Source organism: Protobothrops mucrosquamatus, unplaced genomic scaffold (genome assembly GCF_001527695.2).
Source record: "Protobothrops mucrosquamatus isolate PMUCROS unplaced genomic scaffold, P.Mucros_1.0 scaffold3209, whole genome shotgun sequence".
Lineage (NCBI taxonomy): Eukaryota > Metazoa > Chordata > Lepidosauria > Squamata > Viperidae > Protobothrops > Protobothrops mucrosquamatus.
The window spans coordinates 38,811-65,195 of NW_015389207.1; the positions used below are offsets into that span (position 1 = coordinate 38,811).

The following is a 26,385-nucleotide window of genomic DNA, read 5'->3' on the forward strand; positions in this document are numbered from 1 at the left end:
GAACTCCAGCCATCCCGTGAAAAACGCGCATGCGCCCCGAAGCTCTGCCGTAGTTGGTGCCAGCTGGGCACGGGACGTCTTCGAGTGGGTTGCTGAAATTCTGGCCTTCCTTTAAAAAAAACAAAAAAAAAACCCAACCACCCAAAAGGTTCAAAACAAACCGTAGCAGCGTAGCTCCTCTTGTTACGGCGTCAGAACTCGGTAAGATCGTAGGCCACGTGCGGGCTGTGCTGGCTTCCCGAGTAGAGGGTACCAGGCGGTTTATAAAAAAAATACGTGTATATATCTTCGTGGACGCACCAGACATCTCATGCCCCTTAAGTATTTTCTCCGACTACGGCCTTGCATCTGGAAGGGGGCCAAAGAAACCTCACGGACGATGTGAGGTCACCCAGAGTAGGGCTCGACTTAATGGGCTTTGAAGAAAAGCAAGCGCATTTTGATTGTCACCTGGACTCTCGTCCATATCGACGGCAATGACATCACAAGTGACCTGTTTCAGCTACAGCATATAGATAACCTACCTTCAAAATGTATGCTTACATTTAACATGCTATAAAAAGAATAGTTTCTCTTTATTCTAGACCAGGGGTAGGCAACCTCGACTCTTTTATGACCCGTGGACTTCAACTCCCAGAATTCCTGAGTCAGTTAGGCTGACTCAGGAATTCTGGGAGTTGAAGTCCACGAGTCATAAAAGAGCCGAGGTTGCCTACCCCTGTTCTAGACAGAATATATTATCACAGAACAGAAATAATTAGCGATGTATAGGAAATGACACCATGCCATGATAAATGCTTATATTTTCTGGTAGTGCCTGTTTTTTTCGTTACTGAAGTAAGCATACTGGGCCAGTTGTTATAATCCAGTAAAATCTTGTAAATATACCTGGACAGATTCGTCCTGTCCCTCTGAGCAGGGAATTTGAAATCCTAAATGTTTTTGTCAGAAATACATGATTTTACCAATTCATGAAGGGTTTGCATGTACTGATCTATTTATAATGAAAATATTTACACAAGCAATTGGAAGATGATTCTTCACTTCAGCTTTAGATTTTCCCATTGAAGGGATTTTATTATGCTTAAGGTTGATGATATTAGTAATATTGATATTAGTGGTGATACTTTGTAATCATTGTATATATCTTTGTTTATGTGCAAGAAGCTTTGTAGGTGCTTTATATTGGGAAATTAGTTATATAAAAGCAAATGTTTCATGCTTTAGGTACAGGTGATTGCTTACATGAAAAGAGCCTGGTAAGGGGAGGGGGAAAAGGAGTTACGGATGGAGCCTGGGTTGCTGTGTATGAGTCATCATCTTGGAATTATTTTTCTGTACCTTTTAGTTCCTGATACAAAGATCTGATCTCTTTATTCTGGAAAGGTATAAAAGGTGGAAGACATCTTTCCTGGTTGTTGCCTTCATCTTTCTACCAGCCACGAAGAGAGATGGGGTCACCCAACTCTATTTTGATCAAAATAAAAGTTGTTTGCTTGCTGAAACCTCGGCTCAGGAGTTTCTTTGGCTCTTTTAAATTCCTGAGTAATGCTGGGACAATTGTGAGGCTAAGTGGAAAACCTTTCACCATCATCCAGCCAAATGATACCCACAACCATATAATTCCCATTAGGGTCACAAATGTTTTTTTTGTCATACAGAATATTTGCTAATGTGGCTAATGATATACAAAAACATAGATTAATATGGATGTTGAACTTGACTTTTTTTTAAAGCATTTGCCATAATCTTTATTAAAATTCTACTGGTTAATAAGAGTAATTTTGTGTAGTGATTAAGGCAGGGGTGTCAAACTGCGGGCCCGCGGGGCGGAGGCGTCACGTGGAAGCCACGCCCACCCCATTGCCGGCAATGGCAAAACCAGCCCGATACGTTGCGCAACGTCACATGACGTCACGAGTTTGACATGTCTGGATTAAGGCATTGAGGAGACTGTTCTAGTTCCGTCTTAGGTATGAAACTACCTGGGTGATCTTGGGTCAGTCACTCACTCTCAGCCCTAGAAAGTAGGCAATGGCAAATCATTTCTGGAAAAAAAATTGCTATAGAAAACTGCAAGGCCTAGTCCAGGAAGTTGCCAGGAGTCAACTCTGACTCAAAGGTACAAATTACACAAACACACACACACAAACAAGATTACATCCTTTGGACTTGGTATGGGAACCAGTACGAGTTTTCTTCAGTCCTCATGTGTAAACTGTTATTGTGTTTGCATTTTACACCAGGACTTTGGCTAGGCCAGGATTCTAGTGAAAGAGATTCTGCAGATAATCTTCCATGGGTCTAATATGACAAGAAACCAAATGAATCTAGATCAGATTATTCTTTTCAGTTTGTCTTGTTTGTTAAAACTATTATTAGATAAACTTATATCAGTTATCTCATTATTTTCATTAGTTCAGTGGGAATTGTTTTTGAACCTACTGAACCAGTCTGGTACTTTGTTTATGGAACAAGTTAACTAGGCTGCTTGAGGAGCATACTTGTCTTACTTAGGAAGAAGGCATATGTATTTCATTGGGCTACTATCCTGTGTAAAAAAGAACAATGCTGTATGAATATAATCCAAAACATACATAAAGGTTTGCCCTGTCCAGTCGTTTCTGACTCTAGAGGCCAGCACTCATTTTCAATTCCTAGCTGAGGGAGCCAGTGTTGTCCAAAGAGACTTCTGTGGTCATGTTATCTAGAGGATAACTGACTGAGGAAAACTGCATTCGCAAGTGACTTGATTACATACTGTATTTAGCCATGGATTGTTTAACCATGTTTGGTTGAATGAACCATAATTTGGTTTACACTATGTATAAACCGTAAATCATGATTTATAAGCCAGAATGCCTGGTTTCAAACTGTTCTTTAATCAAAATAAGTAAACTATATTTATAATTAGGCATATGAATCCAATCAATGTAAGTTTAGGACTCCTTGAATAATTTGAAATATCTGTGGAGCGTTTGTAATATTAGCTTCAATGCTTTTTTTCTTAAAAAAAAAGAAAGGTGCCAGAACTCACACACATCATACAACCCGCCTTGCCTATCCTACAAGGTTCCATCCAAAAAAGGTGCCGGAACTCGGTTCTGGGCGTTCTATGAGAAAAAAAGCCCTGATTAGCTTTATCAAAATCAGATTCACTGTAAGTATTCCACTGCTTCCATAGACAAGATTAAGAAGTCTTATTCTACTCTCAAATCTCATGGGTAGTTTTTTGCAAGATTTTTTTTTATTCCAGGGAAACAGAAACTTGTAAAATTATTAAATTGCAGGGAATAGACCAGGCAGTCAGCTTGGAGTTATCATTGAGTCAAAGGCATTAAAAAAGATCTATCTGAAGGAGAAAACAATTATACTAATATTAAAACTGAGTTCTGAAGCATAATTAATTTTAAATATATATTAAATTACATTATTTAATACTAATCTACAACCAATGCTATAAGCATATAAGTAACATATACTGTCACTACACACTGGATAAAAACTAATAATAGACTAAAAATGGAAAATGGCATGTTTCATAAAAGAAAATATGTGGCTCCACTTCAGTATGGAATACATCCATATGAATATTTTAAGTGGAATAGTTTTGCAGTGTAAAATGTGTGGAAATAAATCTTAAGCTTCATATGTGTAGAGACAGTTTCCTATCAGCTGTAGACCTGGATGTTAAATTCCATCAATAAATGGATATTTGAACATCTTACACAATTAACAGATATACTTCTGTACTTCCCTGACAGCATAGTTGTTTTGTCTTGCCCAGTGTAATGGAAGATTTATATTCACATCCTTTTGTTGGGCCAGTTGCATAGCAACTAACATTTGCAGCACCAGGAGGCCACCTCACTATGAGCAGTATACCCTAACAGAATTATTCCAGTTTCTACTGACAGTGGGAACATTTGGAAACAAAACTGAATTTCATGGTATACTTTTTGTTTTCACTGTGCACCTTTTCTATATGTCAGTTCCTTCCTCATTTTTCAAAAAGAGAAAGAGAATAATCCTGAAATAAGCACATTACACTATACTTTCAGAATACATACACAATGAACAATATTCAGAATAGATTAAAAAACAGACCCAACTTGTATGTGAGAAATAAAACAGGAATATTGGCTGGGAAAGAAGGGAAAATCAATAAATGAAGAACTAATTGACTCATATAAGGTTCTAGATCAAATTGTGCCAGAAGAAACCTTTACTGCTTGGAATGTAAGTAGTGTAAATAGTGTTTCTACTTGGAATGTAAGTAGTGTTTGCTTATATTTACTTGCATCAGTTCTACATGGGGAACTAGTATACACAAGAGTTGAATGTTAAATTCAACTAGAAAAGCTGGATCTCTAGATTTCCCCCCCCCCCATCCCAGTATCATGCCTTATTTTGGCCTGAATACTACATTATGAAAAATATATACAATTATGGCAAAGCAAATTTATCCAGATATTTTACAGATCATGCAATTACTTATAACTGGTCTAAAGGTAATCAAACTAGAAACTGGGAGACCGTAAGTTCTAGTTTTGACTAAGTCATGAAGTCAGATGGCTGAACTTAGGCAGATACACTCCCTCAGCCCTAAGAAGGCAGCACTGGGAAGTCAGTTCTGAAATCATGCCAAGAAAACTGCAGAGACTAGTCTAGGTAGTCACCAGGAGTCAAGACTGACTCAGAGACAAAGAAAAAAAAGAAAGAAAGAAAAATGTTATTTCACAAGTAAGGTCACTAAAAAATTAAGTATTTAATTTTAAGTATTCCCTAATTCCCCACCCCATTTTTTAAAAACTGAACAGATGCCTTAGTCTGAACACGTATCAAATCTGCGAAGGTTTGGTTTCTTTTTACCTCTGAGATGGGATTCATCATGCTTTTTTATTTAAAACCATTTTCTTTTCTGTAATGCTTGTTAAACAGAAGTTTGCAAAAAGAAAAAAGAAAATTGAGGCTGGACTAGCTCTGATATAGTTGGAATTGCCTGATGCATGGTCAAAATAGGATGGCAGAACGTTCCTTGAAACATTTGCATACCTCTGTTAGCAAACAGCAATATCCAAAATGACCTTATTGTAACCAGCTCTCAAGCAGAACAAAAACACTGCTGGATAAAAACAGCATTTAACTCATACTTATACTCTATATTTCTAGAGATGATGTATAAACTGCTATACTAAATAATGTCCTAAGTTACACTGTCCCATAATATGTGCCTTGCTGGTTCAATCTGGCAGGGTTGGCCTGCTCCAGTTTCCATTGATTAAATAATGCTGCATTGTGGGACACTGAAAGTATGTCTTCTCTGTAGCAGCATCTGCTCTCTGAAATAAGGTTCCTCTGGAGATTTGAACAGCTCCCACCCTAATGCAATTTCAAAAGGCCTTGAAAACATAGATCTTCATTAGGGATTTGGTGAGGATAGTTGATGTCTGTTTTTTCTTTCCTTGTTCCTATCCAGGTTTGTTTTCTCTGTCATATTAATTTCTTTGTTTTTTTGTTTCTTGTATTGTATTTTTATGTGTTTTTAACAATTTATAAACCATCCAGAATTGCTGGGAGTCGGGTGCATATGAATAAATTATTATTTACTGCACAAAATGAAGTCCAGTAATGATTGAAAATATTATTCAGGATAAAATTTGCTCATGTTAAATTGAGAAGTGTCTTTCTGTCATAGTCCTGTTTTACATTCGACAGTATAATCGGGAATCATCATTTTTATAAGGCCTATAGATCAGGCATGTCAAACGTGCGGCCTACAGGCTACATCCAGCCCGTGCAGGCCACCCCCACCCCAGCCCCATAGGGCAAAAAAAATCCTGATATGGCCCACAGTGCGATTGGGTTTGACATTCCTGCTATAGATGAATTTATAAAGATACTAAAAGTAAACAAGAACTGGAAGTATGGAAAAAGCCATGATAGATTACTATGTAAATGTAATAATGCCTGCCAATAGTTTAAACATACAAACTAAATGCAGTAGAGTATTGCAACAAATATGTTATAAGCATAGCTATATAACATATTTACAATTATAACATAAATTCATTTTATTATTAGCACAATCTGAGAATATGCTAACATAAAATTCCAACCCCCCAGCACATTTGCACATTTGTAGCATATCCAATACTGAGCTTTCCAAATGAGTGAAGTTGGATTCATCCCCAGAGAGGACTCCGTCTTTAACTGTGATCTGTTCTCAGAAAGAAGTAATTTCAGCAAATTCATAGCGTTGATAACATTAATTTTTTTTGCTGAAGGATAAGGCAAAGGTCATGCATAACTTGGCATGTTTATTTATCAATTGGTAAGAAGTCCGTACTTGTGTAAGCAGCAAAACAAAATCTGAGCATGAATGATGCCTATGCAAAACCACTGTGAGAAATATCCTCCACAGTGATGAGTACAGTTCTTGGCCAAACATATAAAACATGCTATACGAAAAAGTTGCTAACTAAACATATGTATTAAATACTGGAGGGGAAGGGGGTGGTTTACATTTTTATTATAATTTATTCTATTTAACAATCTAAGAAGTTTGCAGCCATCAGCAGTTCCAGTGCAATCTCAGGTGCAATTGGAAATTCAGGAATCTCTGTGGAGCTGTTAGTGTAGCGAACCTTATAGGTGAAATACATGCATACTTTAGATAAGACGTGAGAAGGAATCTCTCTGAAGTTCACTTCATTTGTTTCATTTTCAGCAAACTGGCCTGTGCACATAAAAAACACAGATATTTTCATCAATATATTTGCAGATATAAAAATATGATTGAAGTTAATTACTATCCTAAATCATAAATTATAGTTAGGAATATGGGAAAGCATCCCCAAAAGTAGCTAAAATCAACATTCAGGTATCATTTATAGTTCTCAGTAATACCTCTGCAAATTATATCTATAACTATATATGAGGGACCTGTTTTCTGTCAGGTGTTGCTGCATGACTCCATCATTTATAACTCTGTTTCTGTCGTGAGAGCAGATTAGGCCTCTACATTTTAGAGCTAATTAAACTCACATTTACAAGTAGTCCTCGAATTATGAGTGTAATGGAGCCTGCCCATTCCACTCATAACTCGAAAACTCGTAGAGTGAATCTCATTCGAGGTACGAGATCATTCCCTTGCTCTTTAAAGCACACGTGGCTCATTAAGTGAATATAAGGTATCTCAGGGAGGCCATGGAGGGCCTAGTGCTGGAACAGGCCCCCAAGGCCTCCCCAACCCATTAAGATACTGCATGCTTCCCCCTCCCTTCCTGCTATGCCGGACTCACCTGGAAAAGATCCGTCTCCTCTCTGCCGCGGTTCCTGCTGCTGCCTGGATTTGAGGCCGGGGAACGCTTCCGTGACTACCCCCCCCCCCCCCCGTGGCCTGATCTGGGCTCCAGAGGCCTTTTCCAGGCCGCTGCTGTCTGGATTTGAGGCTGGAGAATGCTTCTGCGCACCCCGATCCAGGCTCCAGAGGCCTTTTCCAGGCCCAGATCGGGCTGCGCGGAAGCATTCCCCAGCCTCAAATCCAGACAGCAGCGGCCTGGAAAAGGCCTCCGGAGCCCGGATCGGGCTATACAGGGTGCACGGAAACCTCCCCCAGCCTTAGATCCGGGTCTCAGCGGCCTGGAAAAGGCCTCCGGGGCCCCGATCCAGCCTCCGGAAGCACGTGGAAGCATCTCCCAGCTTCAGTTCCATTCTCTCTTGCAGAGAACAGAAACCTAAAGTACCATGAGATCATATGAGATCAGTAGCGTGAGATCTTGCCCCACTGATCTTACGTGATCTTGCGTTACTTTAGGCCTCCATTCTCTACGAATGCACCGAAGGCCTGGAGCAGCCAAGGAAGCGAAGGATCTCGATCTTTGCAGGGTAAGTATTGAAGGCCTAGTGCCTAGGGAGACCCGGGGCAGGGGTAGGGAGGGAGAGAATAACCAGAGTGAATGTTGCAGAGCCATGCGGTTGCTCATAAGGTGCTGCAATATTCGTAACTTCAGAACTTGCTCATAAGCACTATGGGGCGCTCATCACGTAACTTTGAATGAGCGTTAAATGAACGCTCATAACTCGGGGATTACCTGTATCTAATTGAAATTTAAAAACTATCCCTTTAGCAACATTAAACGTAATTTTAAAAATAATTGGATTTTAATCAGATTTTATTTCCAAAAAGAAATGAATTGGGAATTGTGCCATATTGATGTTAATCATTATAAAAGCATTTGTCATAAATTTGAATTAATTCTGATTTTGATAGCTGTTGATTATCCCTAAATTTTATTCCTAGAATAAAACTGTAGCAAGCATGATTGAACATATGTGAACTATAAGTGAATGTGATATGAAATATAAGCTCCTTCACCCCGGTAATGTGAAATATGAAATATAAGCTGTGAAATATAAGCTTCTTCGCCCCATAAATCTGGTTTGTAGAAACCCAAATGTGTTTTATGGATTTATGGGCATAGTAGGTAAATATATTTTTTAGGAAACAGCTACAGTGAGGAAGGGAAATTCATCCCACCAATAGTGCTCCTTGTATTGGCAAATACACTCTCAGTCTCTAGAATTGTACAATTATTATCATTAGCAGAATGAATATGGAAATTATTTTTCCATAATATATATTATTGACCCAATTTGGTATTATGGCTAACTCAAAACTGATCCCTTTTCAAAAAACAAAAACTGATTTATAAAAAAGTACCTAAAGCTTAGAATCATTCCTCTGGTAATATTGGAAAATCCCTATGATTCTAAAATCATTTTCACTTTTGTTTGGACACAGTCTCTGACTGAAATTGAAATACTAAATCTTATAAAACTGTACTGTTCTTTTTGAGAAACTAGTTCCAGAGATTACTCTAGTATTACAAAACAGAAAAATTCTCAATTCCCATTTTTCAGAAATGAATGTTATACCAACCTGGGCCACTCAACATTGCCTTTATTGTTCCTGATGTGAGTGCATGCTCCCGTTTAACAATGAATTCGTGGCCATCAGAAGATATCAACTTCACATACATAGCATCAGGGCCTTCACACCCACCATATGTTTTCTCTTCTCCATCTACAACATGAAACGAATAATTTCAATTTATGATTATTAGGTTTAACAATAATAAACAATGCAACACTGAATTATTATATTATGTATAGTTTGATATGGAGAACCATTTTGGTCTAGAAACCAGAATATCATGAGTTTCACCCCTTAGGCGTGAAAGATAGTTGGGTTACTTTGGACAAGTCACTCTCTCTCAGCCTGACCCACCTGATAGGATTGTAGTTGGGGGCAAAATAGAAGGGGTATTAGATACGTTTGCTTCCTTAAGTTACTTATAAAGTAATAAAAGTGGGATAAAAATAAATAAATATATAGGAGAATGGTAGCAAGCCCAACATGTAAATATGATATTGAGATCTTATTTGAGATAAATATTGTAAGATTTCTTATCTCAAGTTGCTTTAATACTAGGTGGACACTACTCTACTAATTTGAAATCTTTCAAAATACTATAACATTCCTTGGTAATATTCAAACCTGATGAACTTTAAATTAAAGGAATCCTTATCAACAATATTTTGAGAGACAGTTATCTAAAATATTTCATCATAATAGGAAATAAATTTTAAAAGATAAATTTTAAATATGAATACAATTTCAGCACACTACAAAGTAAAATGAATTCTGTGTTTCTGTTATACCCACCTTTCCCACCACCAGTACTGGTAATCTTTCTTTTTTAAAAAAATATTTCACCTGTCAGGATAACAATACTCAAAACATGGCTTATAAAAAGACGATATTTGTAGAATTCTTTCTATAGGCTGTTAATGGTAAGTAGCTTCATGAGGGAGAATGGCTGAAGGAAACATTCAATACGTTCAATTGTGCAGGCTTTGAGATGGCAATTACTTCCCTTCCTTCTCCAATTTTCAGAACTGTTTATACGGCCACTTCCTTTCTGGGAAGCAGGTTTTCGTGATGGTTTGTCATTTGCCCATCTTTCTTTTTTATTCCTCTTTGTTTTTTCAAGATTTTTAGAATCCCCATGTAATTTCATTCCTATTTTATTCATATTTAAATTTTGTGAAAACTTGATTTATCTCCAAATAACTTGAGGGAAAAACAACTTTGAAGTTTTAAAAGGGGGAGGTGTTGAGGAAGTGATATATATCTCCAAATAATGTAAGATTACAAAAGTATCATTTTGTCATTCAGCAAACAAAATGAACTTTAAAACAGTTGCAACTACAAGTATTATATTAATTACTACTACTCTGAAATCTCACCCAACTTTTCATATAAACATGACTGGAAGCAAAATTAGCATTTTCATGATATATTGAATATATTCTTAAAAAGCAAAGATATTTCTAAAGGATATTTTTGTCAATATCCTTACCCATATCTTCTTAACAAATGATAATTGCTTTGCCTTTGGCGCTTTTAAACAGGATCTGAAAACAAATGGAAAAGTACATACATGTTCAAGTTCATTATGAAAAGAAAATTGTCTGGTGGCAGTACAAGAAGGTCACTAGCTGCAGTCCTTTGTACAGTTGGTAGTGACCTCAAAGAAAAACGTGATTTACCTATGTTTACTGTACTATATTATCATACCATATATAGCATGGTGTTTACATTACTACCCCTTAATTTGAGGCCAAGGTTATCTAAGGAACCTTAATGTACAATCATGAATTTGATTGGCCAATCACATGACCATGCCTGCTAAAATCTTATCTAGGTATTTGTAGGGCCAGAAACATTTACAATAGGTTTCAATGTAGATCAGTTACAATGTCACAGGCAACCACAGTCACATGATCACTACTTCACTGCTAGCTTCCCACAAACAAAGTGGGGAAGCCAGCAAGGAAAGTTGCAAATCACTCTGGTAAGTTGTTCCCATCTGCAGCACATACTCTTGCCTGTGCACAACTTCCACCAGCCCTCCCAATCCTCCACTAACTCACACCCCCAATTCCTTCATCTCACACACAGCATTAGCTAGGCCTCCCAAGCCCTCCCTACCCTCTGGTGACCCTGTGCTCCTTACCTGGGACTTCCTCTGCTTCCTCCTCAATAGCCCACGTCTTCAGTTAACACAACAGCAACCAGACCTGTCAGGATTGCCATTGCTAAGCGATGGTCATATGACATTGCACTTTATGACTGCATTGCTTAGCAATGGCAATCCCATTCTCAATTGCTGTCATAATCCAAGAACTACTTTATACTAAATAGATTATTCTGTGACGTTATCTGGAGATTGTAACTGAATAAAGTTTTTCCTGAAGGACTTTTAATAGACACTCAAATTATCATGGGAAATGTTGTCAAAATAAAAGACAAATTTGAATATTTGTAGCTCAGGGTTGAAATGAAGGGATCTTTGGGGCTCTCTAAACTTGGTTGTTTTCTTGCAGATGTTTCATTACCCATTACCCATTACATCATCAATAACAAGCATGTCAGATGATTTAATTCAGTCTTCCAGAACTTAATACCTATCAGATATGTTGGATTATACCTCCTACAATCTAAAATCCAAAAGATAAATGTCTAGAAAGGTTCTATTTAACTGTCCATGCCATTGCTTGCGCAAAGAGCCAAGGTGGTAAAATGATTCGATTAAGAATGGCTGGATTGCAGTCCATTTCCAGTAATAGAAGTCACTTGGCAAGGGTAGTCTATAGAACATAGAATATCAGAGTTGGAAGGGATCTTGGATGTCTTCTAGTGGTTCAATCCCTGCTCAAGCAGGACATGCTATACTATTTCAGACAGGTATCTGTCCAGTCTTTTCTTAAAAGCCTCCAGTAATAAAGCACCCACAACTTCTGAAAGCAAGCTATTCCACTGGTTGATTGTTCTCACTGTCAGGAAATTTTATAAAATCCTATATAAATATAGTCTTCACTCACTCTTAGCCCAATCTATTTAATCAAGCTGCTATGTGGAAACCCAGGATGGTACACTTCACCATAAAGTAAATGGACAGATAATCGGAATTTCTGTCACATACTATTTTTATTAAAAATACGTAACTGGATATTTTTGGCCAGGTGTAACCTTGATTTTCAGAATAAGTCTTCCTTCTGGCAAAAATACTGCCCATACACAAGTATGATAATTTCCAATAAGAACACTTCATATTGTGTTTATGTGTATTTTTATATAAAGTATTTCAATATTATATCTATGTATTAACATAGCTATATAAATATAGATATATTCATTCTTGAAATTTCAGGATAAATACTATCCTACCGCACACACACTGGATAGTAATAATTAGAAAATTCTCATTCTAGGCAGCATGGCCAGATATAATGTCAGCTGAATTCTGTTAAAAATTGTATAGGCACATTATACAAATATTGTCCTCATTTAGAAGACAGAGTTGTCTTTCTTGCCCTCTATACTATACAGAGATAGGGATCTTGTTTAAAACTGAAATACACATAGAAAGAGCAGGACTTAATTTTAAGTTAAGTCTGTGATGTGCCAAGTTGGGAATCAAGAAAATGTAACGCTTGCTATCAGTTAAATCTATCATCTAACTATTGAATAAAATAATTGAGATTAAGAAATGCCTGACCATTGTTAGATATTGCATCAATATCTGCCTTGTCAATTGATCAGTATACCAGCACAACTGGCACGGGGCAAAAAAATGACTTTGAATGTCACTTTGCACAAAATCTTTCACCAATTTATTTGAACATTTGGGAGGTATTATTCCTGTAGAAGGGACATTACTACCTGAATATTTAATCTAATTTAACCTAAAATTATACATGTTGTCTTTTAAAATATGAAATTAAAGATATCCTGGGCAAAAAGCCCAGATGCCCTGAAAGTGGGCATGCTTCATCTCATCAGAAAGCTACATTGTGTCTTCAGTTTCAGTATATCAGATACACATTTTAAAAGTTTTAGTTATTTTGGGTTGCTCATCCTAGTCCACAAGAATTGTAAAATTCTTGTTGAATTAATTAGCACAAGATGTAATAATGCCCACCAGTCTGGATAGTTTTAAAAAGGATTTGGATAACTTCATAGAGGACAGATATATCGAGGGCATTTAATCTTGAGACTAAAATACCAATCTCAGAACAATGGGTGAAAAGAGTAATTCCTCCATCTCCTGTTTGCAAGAAACCTAGAGGCACTGCTTGGCCATTGTGAAAAACATAATGATAAACTTGTACTGACTTATGTTTTTATGAGATTTTAGATTTCTAAATCTTAGGTTGCAAACAGTTGCTAATTTAATCTGAATCAAAATCAGTTTCACCAAACTGGATCTGAAAATATTTTTTTGTTTAAGCACATACTAAGTGACACTACATAGGTGGCTTTTCCTCCTATGGTACCATTCAGATCTTTCAGATTTATAATTCTCAGAATTGTTACCTGGTATGACAAACAGCTACATTAGATGGGGATTTTGGCGCAGTTGCAGTCCTAATATTATATAGAGTGCTCCATATTAAGAGAAGGCTGATATGTGTGATTTGGTTTTGATAGATACATAATTTATTGCTAAACCTACACTAGCATTATATGTACAGTAAGAGAGTCAGTTTGGTGCACCAGGCTAGAAACTAGAAAACTGTAGTTTCTAGTCTTGCCTTAGATACAAAGACAGCTGGGTGACCCTGGGACAATCACTTTCTCTCAGTTCTAGGAAGAATGCAATAAACCATTTCTTAAATCTTGCCCAAAAACCTGCAGAAATCCAGGCAATTGGTAGGAGTCAATGCTGGCTGGAAGGCATATGTATAGTATATCTGTATTCTTATTGCATGGATCATATTTTAAATAGTGTTGAAAATTGGGAATTGTAGGCAAAGAACAGATTTAAAAAGAGTAAGGGAATATTATCACATTACCAAAATTACCACATTTGATTTCTAAACTACACAAATATTTGAGTTATGAATGTCTTGCTATCAGAGTGGCTTGTTTCATTTTAATCATAATGGGGGGGGGGGCAGAAGAATGCTGGAGAATGGAGGAAAGAAATGATAGAAAAATATGTGTGGCAAAGTCACTCCAAGAGAAAAATCCATCCAGGAGCTCACAAATAATGAAGAGCTGAAACCTACAGAAAAAAATGACAAAGTCCTCTTAGTTCTTACTAAAAGGGAAGAAGGCGGAGCAACCCTTACAGGGTGGCTTTTCACAAAAGCAGTCTTAAAGACATGGCAGCTCTGAGAAAAAAAGTAATTTTCAGGGGCTCAGGGAGGAAAATAGAAAAGGGGTGCTTTTAAGAGGGCATCAATAAGTCATATCAGACGTAAGACCGGTTTCCCCAATGCAATGCGAAGCACCGTTGGGGAAGGCTGGTTGAAAAGATTCAAGGCTGGGATTAAGTCACTTTCCGCCCAGCATCGACACCAGCCCCTCTCCACGGCTCTCGGCTATTGCGGCAAAGCTTCCCACGACTCCCAGCTATCGAGTCCTCGTGGCGAACAAAACCACGAGGAAAGAAACGGGTCTATCAGGCCGCGAGTTGGTCGCTCTCCAACAACTCACCGCTTCCCAGCCGCACAAATCCGCGAAGCAGCTTCTCAAGGAACGACACTACTCCAGCCGGGACAATCCTCCCCAGAAACCACTTCCTGTAGGTCACCGATAATGATTTCCGGTTTCCGAAACGCAAAGAGAAACAAATACGATAGAGATATAATGTAGAGTAACACGCTATAGGAGCAACTGGGAGAATCTTTTCTTTAGTAACTCCAACGACTGGAGGGCGAGGTGTCTAACTAACGGTATTTTAAAACGCCGACGAATGGTCCTGTACAGATTTGAATTATTAGAGCTATGTCGGGCTTGCTCACCCTACGAAGTAGACTGGAATGACCCCTTCCCTGGCTGAAAGCAGAGCAGCACCTATCTTTCTGATGTTAATCCGACACTCCCACATTACATCCCAGTATGTACACAGTACATGTTTAAATCTCGTGTGGATATAAACCAAGGTAGTTTTTCTTTCTCATATACACACGTAGGAAGTTGCTTACAAAAATCTGAGACAAAAGACTTGAATAACCTCGGTCTTGTGATGAGAATATCACACAACAAATTGTAACAGTTGATTATTTTCCTTATAACGTTTAGATCAGTGTTTTTCAAACTTGGCAACTCTTAAGATGTGTGGCCTTCAACTCTCAGAATTCCCCAGCCAACATAAAACGTTGGAGTACACATATTTTAAAGTTGACAATTTTGGAAAAACGCCGTTTTAGACCTAAGAGACGAACCTGTGCCTGGCTCCTCTTGGGTGTCCTGGATATAATGGGAAAGACAGTTCCCAAAAGTAACAAGCTGCGGGTTCTTATGGCTCCACTTTTAATTTTTAATTAATTTAATATTAATTACATTAATTAATTTTAATTAAGAAGCATTTTAATTAAATTGAATCATTCCATTCTGAGATCAGCGTTAAATTCAATCTCTATGAACTCGGGAGAATGTGTCTGGCTCTCGCGAGGCTCTGAAAGCTGTTTTTTCATGTAAAGGCGGAAGTTTGAATTCCTCTCCGCCCTTGCCCGCCAGAGCAGCGCAGCTGCTTTTCCCCGAGGTTGGCGCGGGATGCTTTGGGGTTTGTTGGTGAGCGAGTCTCTTCAGCCCTACAGATCCCTTTGAATCGTACGCGGGTGGATTCATGTGATCACTAGGTAGTAAACCTAGGAAAGACACTGCGGATTTATACCAAGTAAGGGGAGAAATAACAATTTCCAAAGAAAAGGGACTTTAATAGGAAACGAGTAAAAAGGAACTTATTTTTCCCCGGAAATGTAAAGCAGTTTACTTGCCCACTCAGTTTAATTTTTGCATTATTTTCTAGTATTGACAGGCATTGTTATTAATATGTAAAATTCTAATTGGTTTGAAACCATGCATTCTAAATAAATTGACAGAATATAGATTCTTATAAAACTAATTTATCTTTATTATCCCATATTTTTCTAGAAATATTTGAAAACCTGGTAGAGAACAGCTGCAATATCCAGCATCAACAAGTGAAGACAGAATTATGGATGATGGAGCTAAGTTTGTTGAAACTCTAAAGCGGACAGGATATTTAAAGGCAAATTCACTTAACGGAGAAGACTTTGACTGGTTATTTGAAACTTTGGAAGATAAATCATTTTTGGAGTGGTTCTGTGGAGCTTTGAATGAGCATAATGTATTATCTGAAGAAGAGTTGCAGTCATTTAACACTCTCCTAAAATCATCAAAACCAATTTTAGGAGAAGAAGCTCTCAGTGAAGTTCTTAAAATTTCCAAGCCTCTGGATATGAACACTGACAATTGTGAGGAAAAAGAGGAAACTCTTAAAATGTTAGAAAATGAATTTCAAGATCTTAAAAAGATTAAACAGGTAAAGATTCATCGTCGTAACAAGCTTCAAATCATGGCTTCAGCTAATAGTTTTATCTCCCTAAAAATTAAAGAAAGAGGTGAGGAAGGACTTAAAATCCTGAAAGATAGTCAAAGGAACTTTACAGCCATGAATATAAAGATAAACAATGAGCTTCAGACCCTAACTGAAGGAGTTAAGAAACTTGCTTCTTTTTTTGCTGTTGCAGCTGGACAAGACCTGGATTCTCTTCCTGTGCTGCTAACTCAACTTGCTTTAGATAATTATTTGTATCAAGAAGAACAAAGCACCGGAGCTCTTACTTCATATACAAAAAAACAGTTTTTCCAGGGTATATCTGAATTGGTGGAGAGTTCTAATGAAGAAAATTTCCAACTTGTACATATAAGTAAGTCTTCCAGTTGTGAGGGAAGCAGTGATATATGTGATGAAAGATCAGAACTGGCTAGATTGCAAATGGCATATATTTGTGCTCAGCATCAATTAATTCAACAGCAAGCAAAGAACCTAAGTATGAGATCGGGTCTTCAGTGGGCAGAGAAGAGTATAGGTACTTTAAAAAAGGTAAGGTGATATTTGCATAAGGCTTAATGCTATTGTCTTAAAGATATGATTTTAAGTGGTCTTTGAATTCATAGTGAGTTGACTTGAACATAACATCCTCTTAAATGTTCCATAGGCTGGCACTCATTATTTTGAGCAAACTCATTTGGCATTTTAGAACAAATTAATCCTGAAAATGTATTATGAGTTGCTCAGATCTATGCTGAGTTGGACCTTGGCTGGTTTTGAAGTGTTAGCTGGAATGAGGTTGAATCAGTGATTTTTGAAGTAAATAGGATTCTCTGTGCCATTAGAGAATGGTCTTTGAAGGAGGGGAGCAATAACTTCAGATTTGAAGAAAGCGCTGGTTGGACCCCTGCTTAAGAAGTCATCCTTGGAATCATTTGCTCAGGTCTACAGCCACTTAGATTTTAAAGATGAGTAATTGTAATTATACTTCAAAATAAAGTGTGTTATGGAATGTATTCAATTTATATAGCTGACCACATAACAATATAGAAGGCAATGAAAATAAAACACTTCTCTAGGGAAAAACACAGATTTCAAGTAGTTGCAACAGACTTATATATTATCCTGGCCCAGAGCATGGTGGAAGAGCCAGGTCTTCAGGGATTTTTTAAAGGCCAGAATTGGGTTAGGATGTATTCCATAGAGCAGGCATTGTGAGGTATGCTTCTTGTGCCTCACAAGATGACATTGTTCAATTGTTGACCTAGACCTAGAGCACCTCAACTCTTTTGGATGCTGTGGGATAGGCAGAGAGGAGGAGAAGGAAAAGGAATGGAACAGTATTATAAATATGTACATATATATATATATATATTTATCCCCAATAAGAATTCACTTAAACAAAAACTCAGAAACTATTTGTCTATTTTGCAGATTCATGGAAAAGAAAAATTTGAAGCTAAAATTTCTAGCTTGAATAATGATATTGCAAAAATAAAAACAGATTTATCACAAATAAACAGTGGAACCCTATCTTTGCTGATTAAGGAGAATGCAGAGCTGTTGAATATGCCTGTGGTTAAAGGGGATTTTGATCTACAAATTGCTCGACAGGACTACTATACATCAAGGCAGGATCAGATTTGTAACCAGCTGATCAAACAGAAGGCATCATTTGAATTTCTTCAATTGGCATATGAAATTGAATTTCGAAAACTTAGGGAAAATAGCCGTCTGCTGGAAAATATGGTGCAAGACCTGAAATTAAGCAATGACATTTTAGTGCGGACAATAGAAACAGTGTCTGAGCCTTCTATATCCCTTCCTAGGACACAAAGTAGCACTGTTGAGTCAAAGAACATTGCAGCACATAGGTAAGAAGCTAACTTATTTCAAACTTACTGAAGCACTAAACATAAGGTCTGTACAAACATAAAAATAATTTGTTTGAAATTAATTGGTCTTCCTTATTGGTAACTGATCTAAGCCAGACTGTACTGTTATGTACAGGTAGTTCTCGAGTTACAACAGTTTGCTTAGTGACAACACTGAAAAAAGCAACTTATGATCATTTTTCACATTTACGACTGTTTCCACATCCCTATGATCATGTGATCAAAATTGAGATGCTTGGCAAGTGACTCATATTTATGACAGTTGCATGGTCCCTGGATCATGTGATCCACCTTTTGTGACCTTCTGACAAGCAAAGTCAGTGAGAAGCCAGATTCACTTAACAACCGTGTTGCTAACTTAACAATTGCAGTGATTCACTTAACAACTGTGGCAAGAAAGGTTGTAAAATGGAGCAAAACTCACTTAACAAATGTCTAACTTAGCAACAGAAATTTTGGGCTCAGTTGTGGTCATAAGTTGAAGACTACGTATATTTTTGAATTCATAATAGACATTTACTTTCTTTTTTTGTTCAGTATTTTAAATTGTTTCTAGTTAAGCAATTGTTAATCTGAATACTTGCATGAAAACTGATTGTCAGGTTAGTAGATGATTTTTCTGCAGAAGCATAGAAAGCTGAAGCAGAGATAACCTTTAAAATCAATGGATGTAATCTCACTTCCTATCCAAAATTTGTAGATGAACAGTTTCTGCATTCACTTTTAATATGCAAGTATTTTGGGATTTTGTTATTTTGATTGTATAATTTACTTCCTTCCTTGAATAAAAGAGTATGGATGTTACAGTTTGCATCATGTACTGTATACTTTTTTGTCTAACTTTGGTAACATTTCAACCAAGAATATTGGATAGTTTAATGCTCTCCCTATATTAATAGCTGCCTGATATTTGATACATTCCAAAGTCAACCCTCTTTTTCCAGGGCTTGGTCTTATTTATGTAAAATAATGAATTCCATAATGACAAGCGTGACCCTTGAACCAAGCATAACATGGATGCAAAGGCCCAACACTTTTTGACTTGCTGTATTTGCACCAGACTTTACAGATTTTATTAAATAATGTTATATTTTATGCTTCACTGTTAATGAAATACTGGCGTTGTTAATTTTGTTGTATTTCTATCCCATGTCTATGTATATTTTAAAGGATGTGCCAACTTCTGGAAGGAAGGAATCCAAAACAATTATTTACAACATATGAAAGGCTTGAGGAGATGGCTGAAAAGTTACATTTGGATTCAGTATCAATGTTTGACCAGTTAGTGATAGCTGGCCAAGGACAAAGTCTTCTTTTGTCAAAGATGGATGCTGATTTAACAATTCTTCATGATTCAATATACTGCAAAGAAGAAAGTGTGTGTCTTAGTAATCAGGTAAGTAATTGGATTATGATCACCCGAAATGGTGGTTTCATGGAGTATTCAGCAGTACTTTTGTTAATACTTACTGTAATTATAAGAAAATGCCTTATTCACATAACTTTTTGATGTGTCTAATCTAAACTCTTTAGTAAACTATCATAAAGCTGATAGGCAGAATTAAATCCTTCCAAATCTGTGACACAGTCTGGACCTAGCCTAAATATTCTGACTGAGGGTGGTTCTTTTTCCTTGACCATCTTAGTACTATCAGCAGTTCATATTGACATCTGTTGAATATTGACTCACTAATTTTGCAGCCCCTGCCTCACTCTGGCAATACAGGTAGTCCTTTACTTACAACAGTTCATTTAGTGACTGATCGAAGTTACAACAGCACTGAAAAAAGTTATTCATGGCCATTTTTCACACTTATGACTGTTGCAGCAGCCCCAAACAACATTTGGATGCTTGACAACTGGTTCATTTTTATAACAGTTGCTGTGTCCCAGGGTCATGTGATCACCTTTTGCAAACTTCTGACAAGCAAAGTCAATGGGGAAGCCAGATTCACTTAATAATCATGTTACTAACTTAGCAGCGATTCACTTAACAAATGTGGCAAGAAATTCGTAAAATGGGGCAAAACTCATTTAACAAATTTCTCACTTAGCAACATAAATTTTGGGCCCAATTGTGGTCGTAACTTAAGGACTATCTGTAGAGGGATAGTTGTTTTCTCTGGCTTTCCAATCTTATTTCTTCTACTTACACTATTGGAGGAGAATGGAAACCCAACACAAAATTGCAGCGCTGGTTATGTGAAGGGTATATAGTAAAATAATCTGCAACCCCAAATAATATAATTCAATTCAGGTTCATGAAAAATGGCTGCAGTACTCAGTAAACATTACCAGTTGTGAATAATAATTTTCTGAAGGCCCTCTCCTATTAGGGTTATGTCACTGCAGGTGGGAATCATGCTTGTTTAAGAGAGGTCTGTTCAGGTGCATTGGCACTATCGTAGAAAACACTTTCTGGCCTCTGCTCCTTTCACCTTACTAAAACAATTCTGATGCATCTTCTAGACCTCCTCAATGGACCAAAATATATACTGAAATTGGTGCACTGAACGAGGCCACTTGGAGGCATTTTCATCAAGAGTTTGGAGTCATGTATTGCCAGAGGTCACAGCAATCATGTCAGGACATTGGGAAATTGTGCTCTTGGGGCAGATCTAAAAAAGAATGCAGGAAATTAAAATTGCTCCATTCACCAAGAACATAAAAATCGGATTTGGGCAGCTCTTTTGATCTGGGTTATTTACACCAGATATTGATATTTTAGTTAAAGATCCCACCTTCATACTGCTCATGTATTTGGTTCTTAGTTTTATCTAATTCTTATTAATCTTAATGTTTTTGTATTTGTGTTTTTATTATATTGTAAGCAGCCCAGAGTTGCTTTGGATAGTGAGGTGGGCAACATATAAATTTAATAAATAAATAAATAAATATGCAACAAGTTAAATGACCAAAGTGAAGTGGCTGTTCAGTTGACATCAGCACTTTTGAATATTTGAGCTTGAGACTCCCAATGTATTGTGTGAACCCAGCCATAGCTTTTTATCCAGCAGAACGTTCTTGCCAAGGACCAGTAATAATTGGCCAATAGAATCAAATCAAAATGTTCATATTCCTGATTTACAATATAAATGCCCAGAATCAGAAGTTTTAATTTTAAAGAACCATATTTCAAAAAAATGTGGGCAGGAAAAGCTCATGATTGCCTACATAAAGGAGTTAGTATAATGATATTTCTAGGATATAGTGGGACAGAAGTATATTGAACTCACTATTGTATTTCTCTCATATTTAGGAACTGTCTGAACAGTTTCAGCAGTTGGAATTCCAGTTGAATAAAATAAATCAACTTATTATGGATTTTCTTGCTGATATAAAAGCTAAGAAGAAGGTCTTGGAAAATAATAAAGTACAGGAGATGGAAAGAAAACTCTGCTTGTTCTTCTTCAACAATGAAGAACGTCTGAAAAACATTGTGGAAAGATTGGAGCAACAAGTTGAGGCTCAACCCAACCCTTAAAGATTATGTGTTAAATTAAGAATGGTTTTTTTTGGGGGGGTGTTTAGATTATTCAATTTTTTTGCATTGAATTTTAATGGGCTATTGTTGCAGCACCAGAAAGTTTAAAGGAAATTATGAAGCCACCTCTATGAGTCAATAGTTATTTGGCGAACTAGATAAACTATATTCTTGAGTTGAAAGACAAAATATAATCTGGGAAATATTCTCATATGAAAAGATAAAGACTTCCTAGGTTTCTTACACCAAGTAGGGGGAATGTGTAGAACTTCAGTTCATTAGTCAATAGTTTTTCCATTGTTTTTTAATCCTTACATTCAGTATATTGATGAGTAACATTTTATCCTAATTTGGTAAATATTCCGAACTACCTTCCTCAACCTGATGCTTTCCCATAGTATAATTAGGGGAGTTGTAGATTAGGACAGCAGGGGAATATTGTGCTATGAAGAGCTATTCTATAGGATGATTAAACTTGCATTTCTGTACCCAATACTACTTGGTGTTTGTATGCTACACCCTTCTGCCCCACGAAACTCCCTTAGTATTCATTTATATTCAGTTGTAATCATTAATTTTAGTACCAGACTTAACAAAGCTGAAGATAAAAGCTTTCCATGTCTTTCAGATTAGATTGTAAATATTGGTCCTATCAGAAAGTTGAGTTTTGTAGCTGAAACATGTAAGCTTCAAATAAATTTTTTTACCATCTCAAAGGCTATGCTTTTTATTTCCTAGTCTTATTTCCCCCAGCTTCTAAAAAAAACCAAAACACCCCATTTTATACCAGGTACAGAACAGAGGGAATCCCTTGCAGCATGTTTACCTAGGTACCTCATATTCCAAGGGGAGGGCGGGGGTGGTGGTGTAACATTCCCAAGGCTTATGTCGGTTTCCCCAGGGTGTATTTTTGATTCACTAGGGCAGGGGTAGGCAACCTCGGCTCTTTTATGACTCACGGACTTCAACTCCCAGAATTCCTGAGTCAGCATAGCTGACTCAGGAATTCTGGGAGTTGAAGTCCATGAGTCATAAAAGAGCCGAGGTTGCCTACCCCTGCACTAGGCATTGCTACTTTTTTTGTAACAATCCAATTGCTGCAGACGAAAGACAGAGTTCCCACCAACTTTCCATCGCCTCTCGAGCTCCTCTTTCCCCAGGACCACTTGAAGAGTGGCTCTTCATCTGGGAGCGCTATTCCTCGACTGGGAAAACTCGGGTTCTCGGCCTTTGACCGGCATCCGAGTAATTTCAAACGCCTTTCAGCCCCACCTTCAGACAGTGGCGCTGAACTTGAAACGTCGCGCCCCTCCCACAGCCGCTTTCCCAACGCCGCTTTCGGCTTCTGTAGGCCGGAAGGGGAGGCCCCGCAGCGGCGTTCGCTCTGCTTTTCCCAGTAGCTCTGGACTTCCCGCGGAGATGTTGCTGGTGGCCGGATTGAGGCTTCACGCTCCCGGCCTAAGACTGTGGCAGCAAAGCGCCGGAAGATGTAGGGCGCTTCAGCCGGCGAAGAGGTTGGCGGGAATCCTGGAGAAGCGCCAGCCCTTCACGGCTTCCCACTGCAAACTGTTAACGCCGCTTGGTTCGCCCCGAGCGTTTGGATCCCGGTTTTGGCTGGGGGAAAATAAGCAGGTAGGTGCTGCAGCGAACGGTGCTTCCTTACACGGCGAGAGAGGACGGAAGTCCCCGTAGAAAGCATGCAACCGGGGTTTAAACCGCGGCTCCTGGCCTGCAGATGGCACGTGTGGATCAACAGTCGCTGCTGTAATCCCGTGATTCTCAACCTCGGTAGCTGTAAGATGAGTGGAGTACAACTCCCCAAATTCTTGAGCCATCAAATGGAGTGATCCATGCTACCTGTGCTTGGGATTGAAAGATATCGGGGTTTCATAGCCCAACAGCAGCAGGAAATTGGAAACAAAATCTGGGACGTGTATCTTGTTTTCTTTTTCCATCAGGAGATATAGACAAACGGTTAGTCTTAATTTGGTAGGAAATACTTCAAAATGCTTTTGTTGCTGCTTCTTTAAAATGTATATATAGTAGCAAATATAGAGTTGAAATTGCTAATTATTAAGGATGGACATCTAAAAGATGTTTGTAGCTTTAATTTTGTTATGTTTCCTTCATTGCAGTTGTCTGCTGCCCAAGATTATATTGCAGAAGATAGGTGGCCATATAAATCTTACACAATAAATATTTCTGAATCATGGGCATCTTAATTTTTCATGTGGTCCATGCATAACTCACATAGCAAAGGGAACCATGGTTAGAGGTAAGGCAGCAGTTTGCCAATCTCAACCGGCTCTCAGGATCATTATTTAGGTTAGTTGCTAGAAGAAAGCATGTCTGCATATATATGTTTATATCTGAGTAAACTTACTGGAAGAGATATTGATACTACTGGTTATATATGGTATTTGGCCTCTAGGTTCCATTTCTCCGTGCGGAGTCTCTGTGCCGCTTTGGTACATCATCCCTGGAGGAACATTCAGAATATGGAAGATTAATTTATTCTGGAAGTTTATCAAAAACTGTATTAGGTAAGTATGTTAGAATTTTTTTTTTTAAAAAAAAACTTTTTCAGGAGTGAGAATTCTTGTCATACAGAACTGTATGCAAAGTGCATAACTATGTACATTTGTTTATTTAAATCTCTTATTTAACTACTACTTATGTAGTAGTTTAACCCAGGAATTTGGGACTGTTGCTAGAAAGAAGAACATTAAGATACTTTCTCCGTTACATATGACTTTTTCTCCTGCCTGAAATCCAAAAACACTTTTGGAGCACCTTGGTGGCTCCTTTTAGTTTATGGGAGAAACAGTGGCTGGAAGTTCAGTCAGACCTTCCAACTTCTCGCGAAATCTTTTTTTTTTTTTTTTTTGCGAGAAAATGGAAGGTGTGACTGAACTTTTTTTAGTTCCACAAACTCCGTTTCCCTGCAGCAGAAGAGAAATGTGCCAGAGCTGGAAAGCAGGTTAGCAAAGAAATGCTTTTGGGAAGAGGGAGGAGCTGCGCCGGGAGGAGAAGCAGCAAGAAATGGGGCTGCCATTTCCAGAAGGGAGACGCGGGACAATGCAGGCAGCAAGCAAGTGCTGTTCTCTGCTCTGCATCTCTAGGCAGAGCTGCTGCGTTCTCCGTTCTCTGTGAGACAGGCGACAAAGGGCTGGTGGCGGTAGATGGCCTGGAGAGTTGGCAGAGGACAAAGTGGCGGCGGGCAGATGATCTGCAGGGTGAAGCTTAAAGAAAGCCCCTCCAGCAGTGCACAGCAGCAGAAGAGCCATTTGCCGTCACTCCCCCCTCGCTCCGAAACGGCGGAGGGGGACCAGGCCTACTCCACCCATACCATCCGCCATAGCATGGCAGTCCGGCTTGGGAGGGGAGTGAAAGGTTGCCGATCAAGGAATGGTCTTGTGGGGGGAGGCTGAAATACCGGTAAGTGGGTGCAGGGCGCATGGGGCAGCTACACCCCCTCCCCCACCTGCCTCACCTTGTGACGGCAGTGGCGCGATATGCCGTGGGGCCTCTTTCCCCATTGCAGCAGCGAGGTGGGGCAGAGTTGGCAGGGTTCTAACTAGGGCTTATTTTGGGGGTAGAACTTATATTAGCCCCTCCCCCAATCATGGTAGGTCTTAGTTTAGGGGAGGGGCTTATTTTTGGGGAAACACAGTAGCTATCAGGAACTACTGCAAGTTCTTAGTTGTCAGTCAACATGAGAAATGCTGGCCAGCTTAATTGCTTTCCAAAATCTTTTTAAACAAAATATTTTGTTTTTCCTCTGCTCTTTCATACTTTTAGTAAATTTATATGCCAATCATCTCACAATAATATAAAAAAATAATAGAGAACATTTAAGAACGTTAAACATTAAGGATTAAAACATTAAAATTAACCAAGGACTAGATAAAAAGGGGTAATAAGTAAATGGAGTGGAGGTGGGATCTTTTCTCAATCTACTAACCACCCCCAAAGTGGAAGGCCCAAGTTAGCTGGCAGAGCCAGGTTTTCAACGCTTTTTGAAAGGCCAAGAGGGGAAGGCCAGATTTCACCATGAGGAGCATGATGTTCCAAAGGGCAGGAGCTACGACAGAAAAGGCTTTTCTCCTGGACCCTGCCAGCTGAAGTTCTTTGGCCAATGTGGTCAGCACCATACTCCCTCCACCCAGAGCAAGTGAATGAATAAACCTTTATTATCAAAGTACAACATATATACAATGAGATTGGCTGAGCCTCCCTCCGTGCTCCCCCACCACAACTCAAGTGGGGCAGGCCAATCCCACTGGGGTGAGACAGTTCTTCAGAGAGACTGGATTCATGCCATAAAGGGCTTTAAAGATGATAAGCAACACTTGAATTGGACTCAGTAGCTAACTAGCAAGTTTTAAAGACATTCTTCATACCAGTGGCATATATCTTAGATTTGTAACAAAAGAGTGGGATTTTGTAACAAAGGGGTGATCTCTTGTAATCCCTTCCACTCCAGTGTCTCCACTCTGGGTGTTGGGAGGGAAAACGAGTCAGGTCCAGAAGGTATTGCTTTAGAAACTGCTTGTTTCCCCAGAAA

At 38.3% G+C, this 26,385-nt stretch overlaps 3 protein-coding genes across 3 annotated transcripts in view; 2 read left to right on the forward strand and 1 right to left on the reverse strand.

Annotated features, from left to right (window-relative positions):
• Positions 1-5,946: 5,946 nt before the first annotated feature.
• Positions 5,947-14,673, reverse strand: ELOC (elongin C). Its single transcript, XM_015826639.1, has 4 exons — positions 14,573-14,673; positions 10,428-10,482; positions 8,945-9,088; positions 5,947-6,739 (listed from the first exon to the last, which is right to left on the reverse strand). The coding sequence occupies exons 2-4, from the start codon at positions 10,429-10,431 to the stop codon at positions 6,549-6,551; spliced, it is 339 nt and encodes a 112-aa protein (XP_015682125.1). The 5' UTR covers positions 10,432-10,482; positions 14,573-14,673; the 3' UTR covers positions 5,947-6,548.
• A 1,349-nt stretch (positions 14,674-16,022) lies between these two features.
• On the forward strand, positions 16,023-22,520 carry HAUS3 (HAUS augmin like complex subunit 3). Its single transcript, XM_015826640.1, has 4 exons — positions 16,023-16,991; positions 17,874-18,313; positions 19,505-19,730; positions 21,594-22,520. Exons 1-4 carry the CDS (start codon positions 16,080-16,082, stop codon positions 21,816-21,818), a joined length of 1,803 nt encoding a protein of 600 aa, XP_015682126.1. The 5' UTR covers positions 16,023-16,079; the 3' UTR covers positions 21,819-22,520.
• A 688-nt stretch (positions 22,521-23,208) lies between these two features.
• Positions 23,209-26,385, forward strand: part of LOC107297274 (transmembrane protein 70, mitochondrial) — a gene marked incomplete at its 3' end in the record, with an annotated part of 5,997 nt that continues 2,820 nt past the window's right edge. Inside the window, exons 1-2 of the mRNA XM_015826637.2 lie at positions 23,209-23,450; positions 24,250-24,361. Coding sequence (XP_015682123.2) covers positions 23,238-23,450; positions 24,250-24,361 — 325 coding nt within the window. The remainder of the gene's footprint in view (positions 23,451-24,249; positions 24,362-26,385) is intronic.

Coding starts and splice junctions, on each gene's coding strand:
- HAUS3 (XM_015826640.1), top strand. CDS start 16,080: ATGGATGATGGAGCTAAGTTTGTTGAAACTCTAAAGCGGACAGGATAT. Junction 16,992..17,873: donor GTATAGGTACTTTAAAAAAG/GTAAGGTGATAT, acceptor TCTATTTTGCAG/ATTCATGGAAAAGAAAAATT. Junction 18,314..19,504: donor AAGAACATTGCAGCACATAG/GTAAGAAGCTAA, acceptor TATATTTTAAAG/GATGTGCCAACTTCTGGAAG.
- ELOC (XM_015826639.1), bottom strand. Junction 6,740..8,944: donor GGCAATGTTGAGTGGCCCAG/GTTGGTATAACA, acceptor TTATGTGCACAG/GCCAGTTTGCTGAAAATGAA.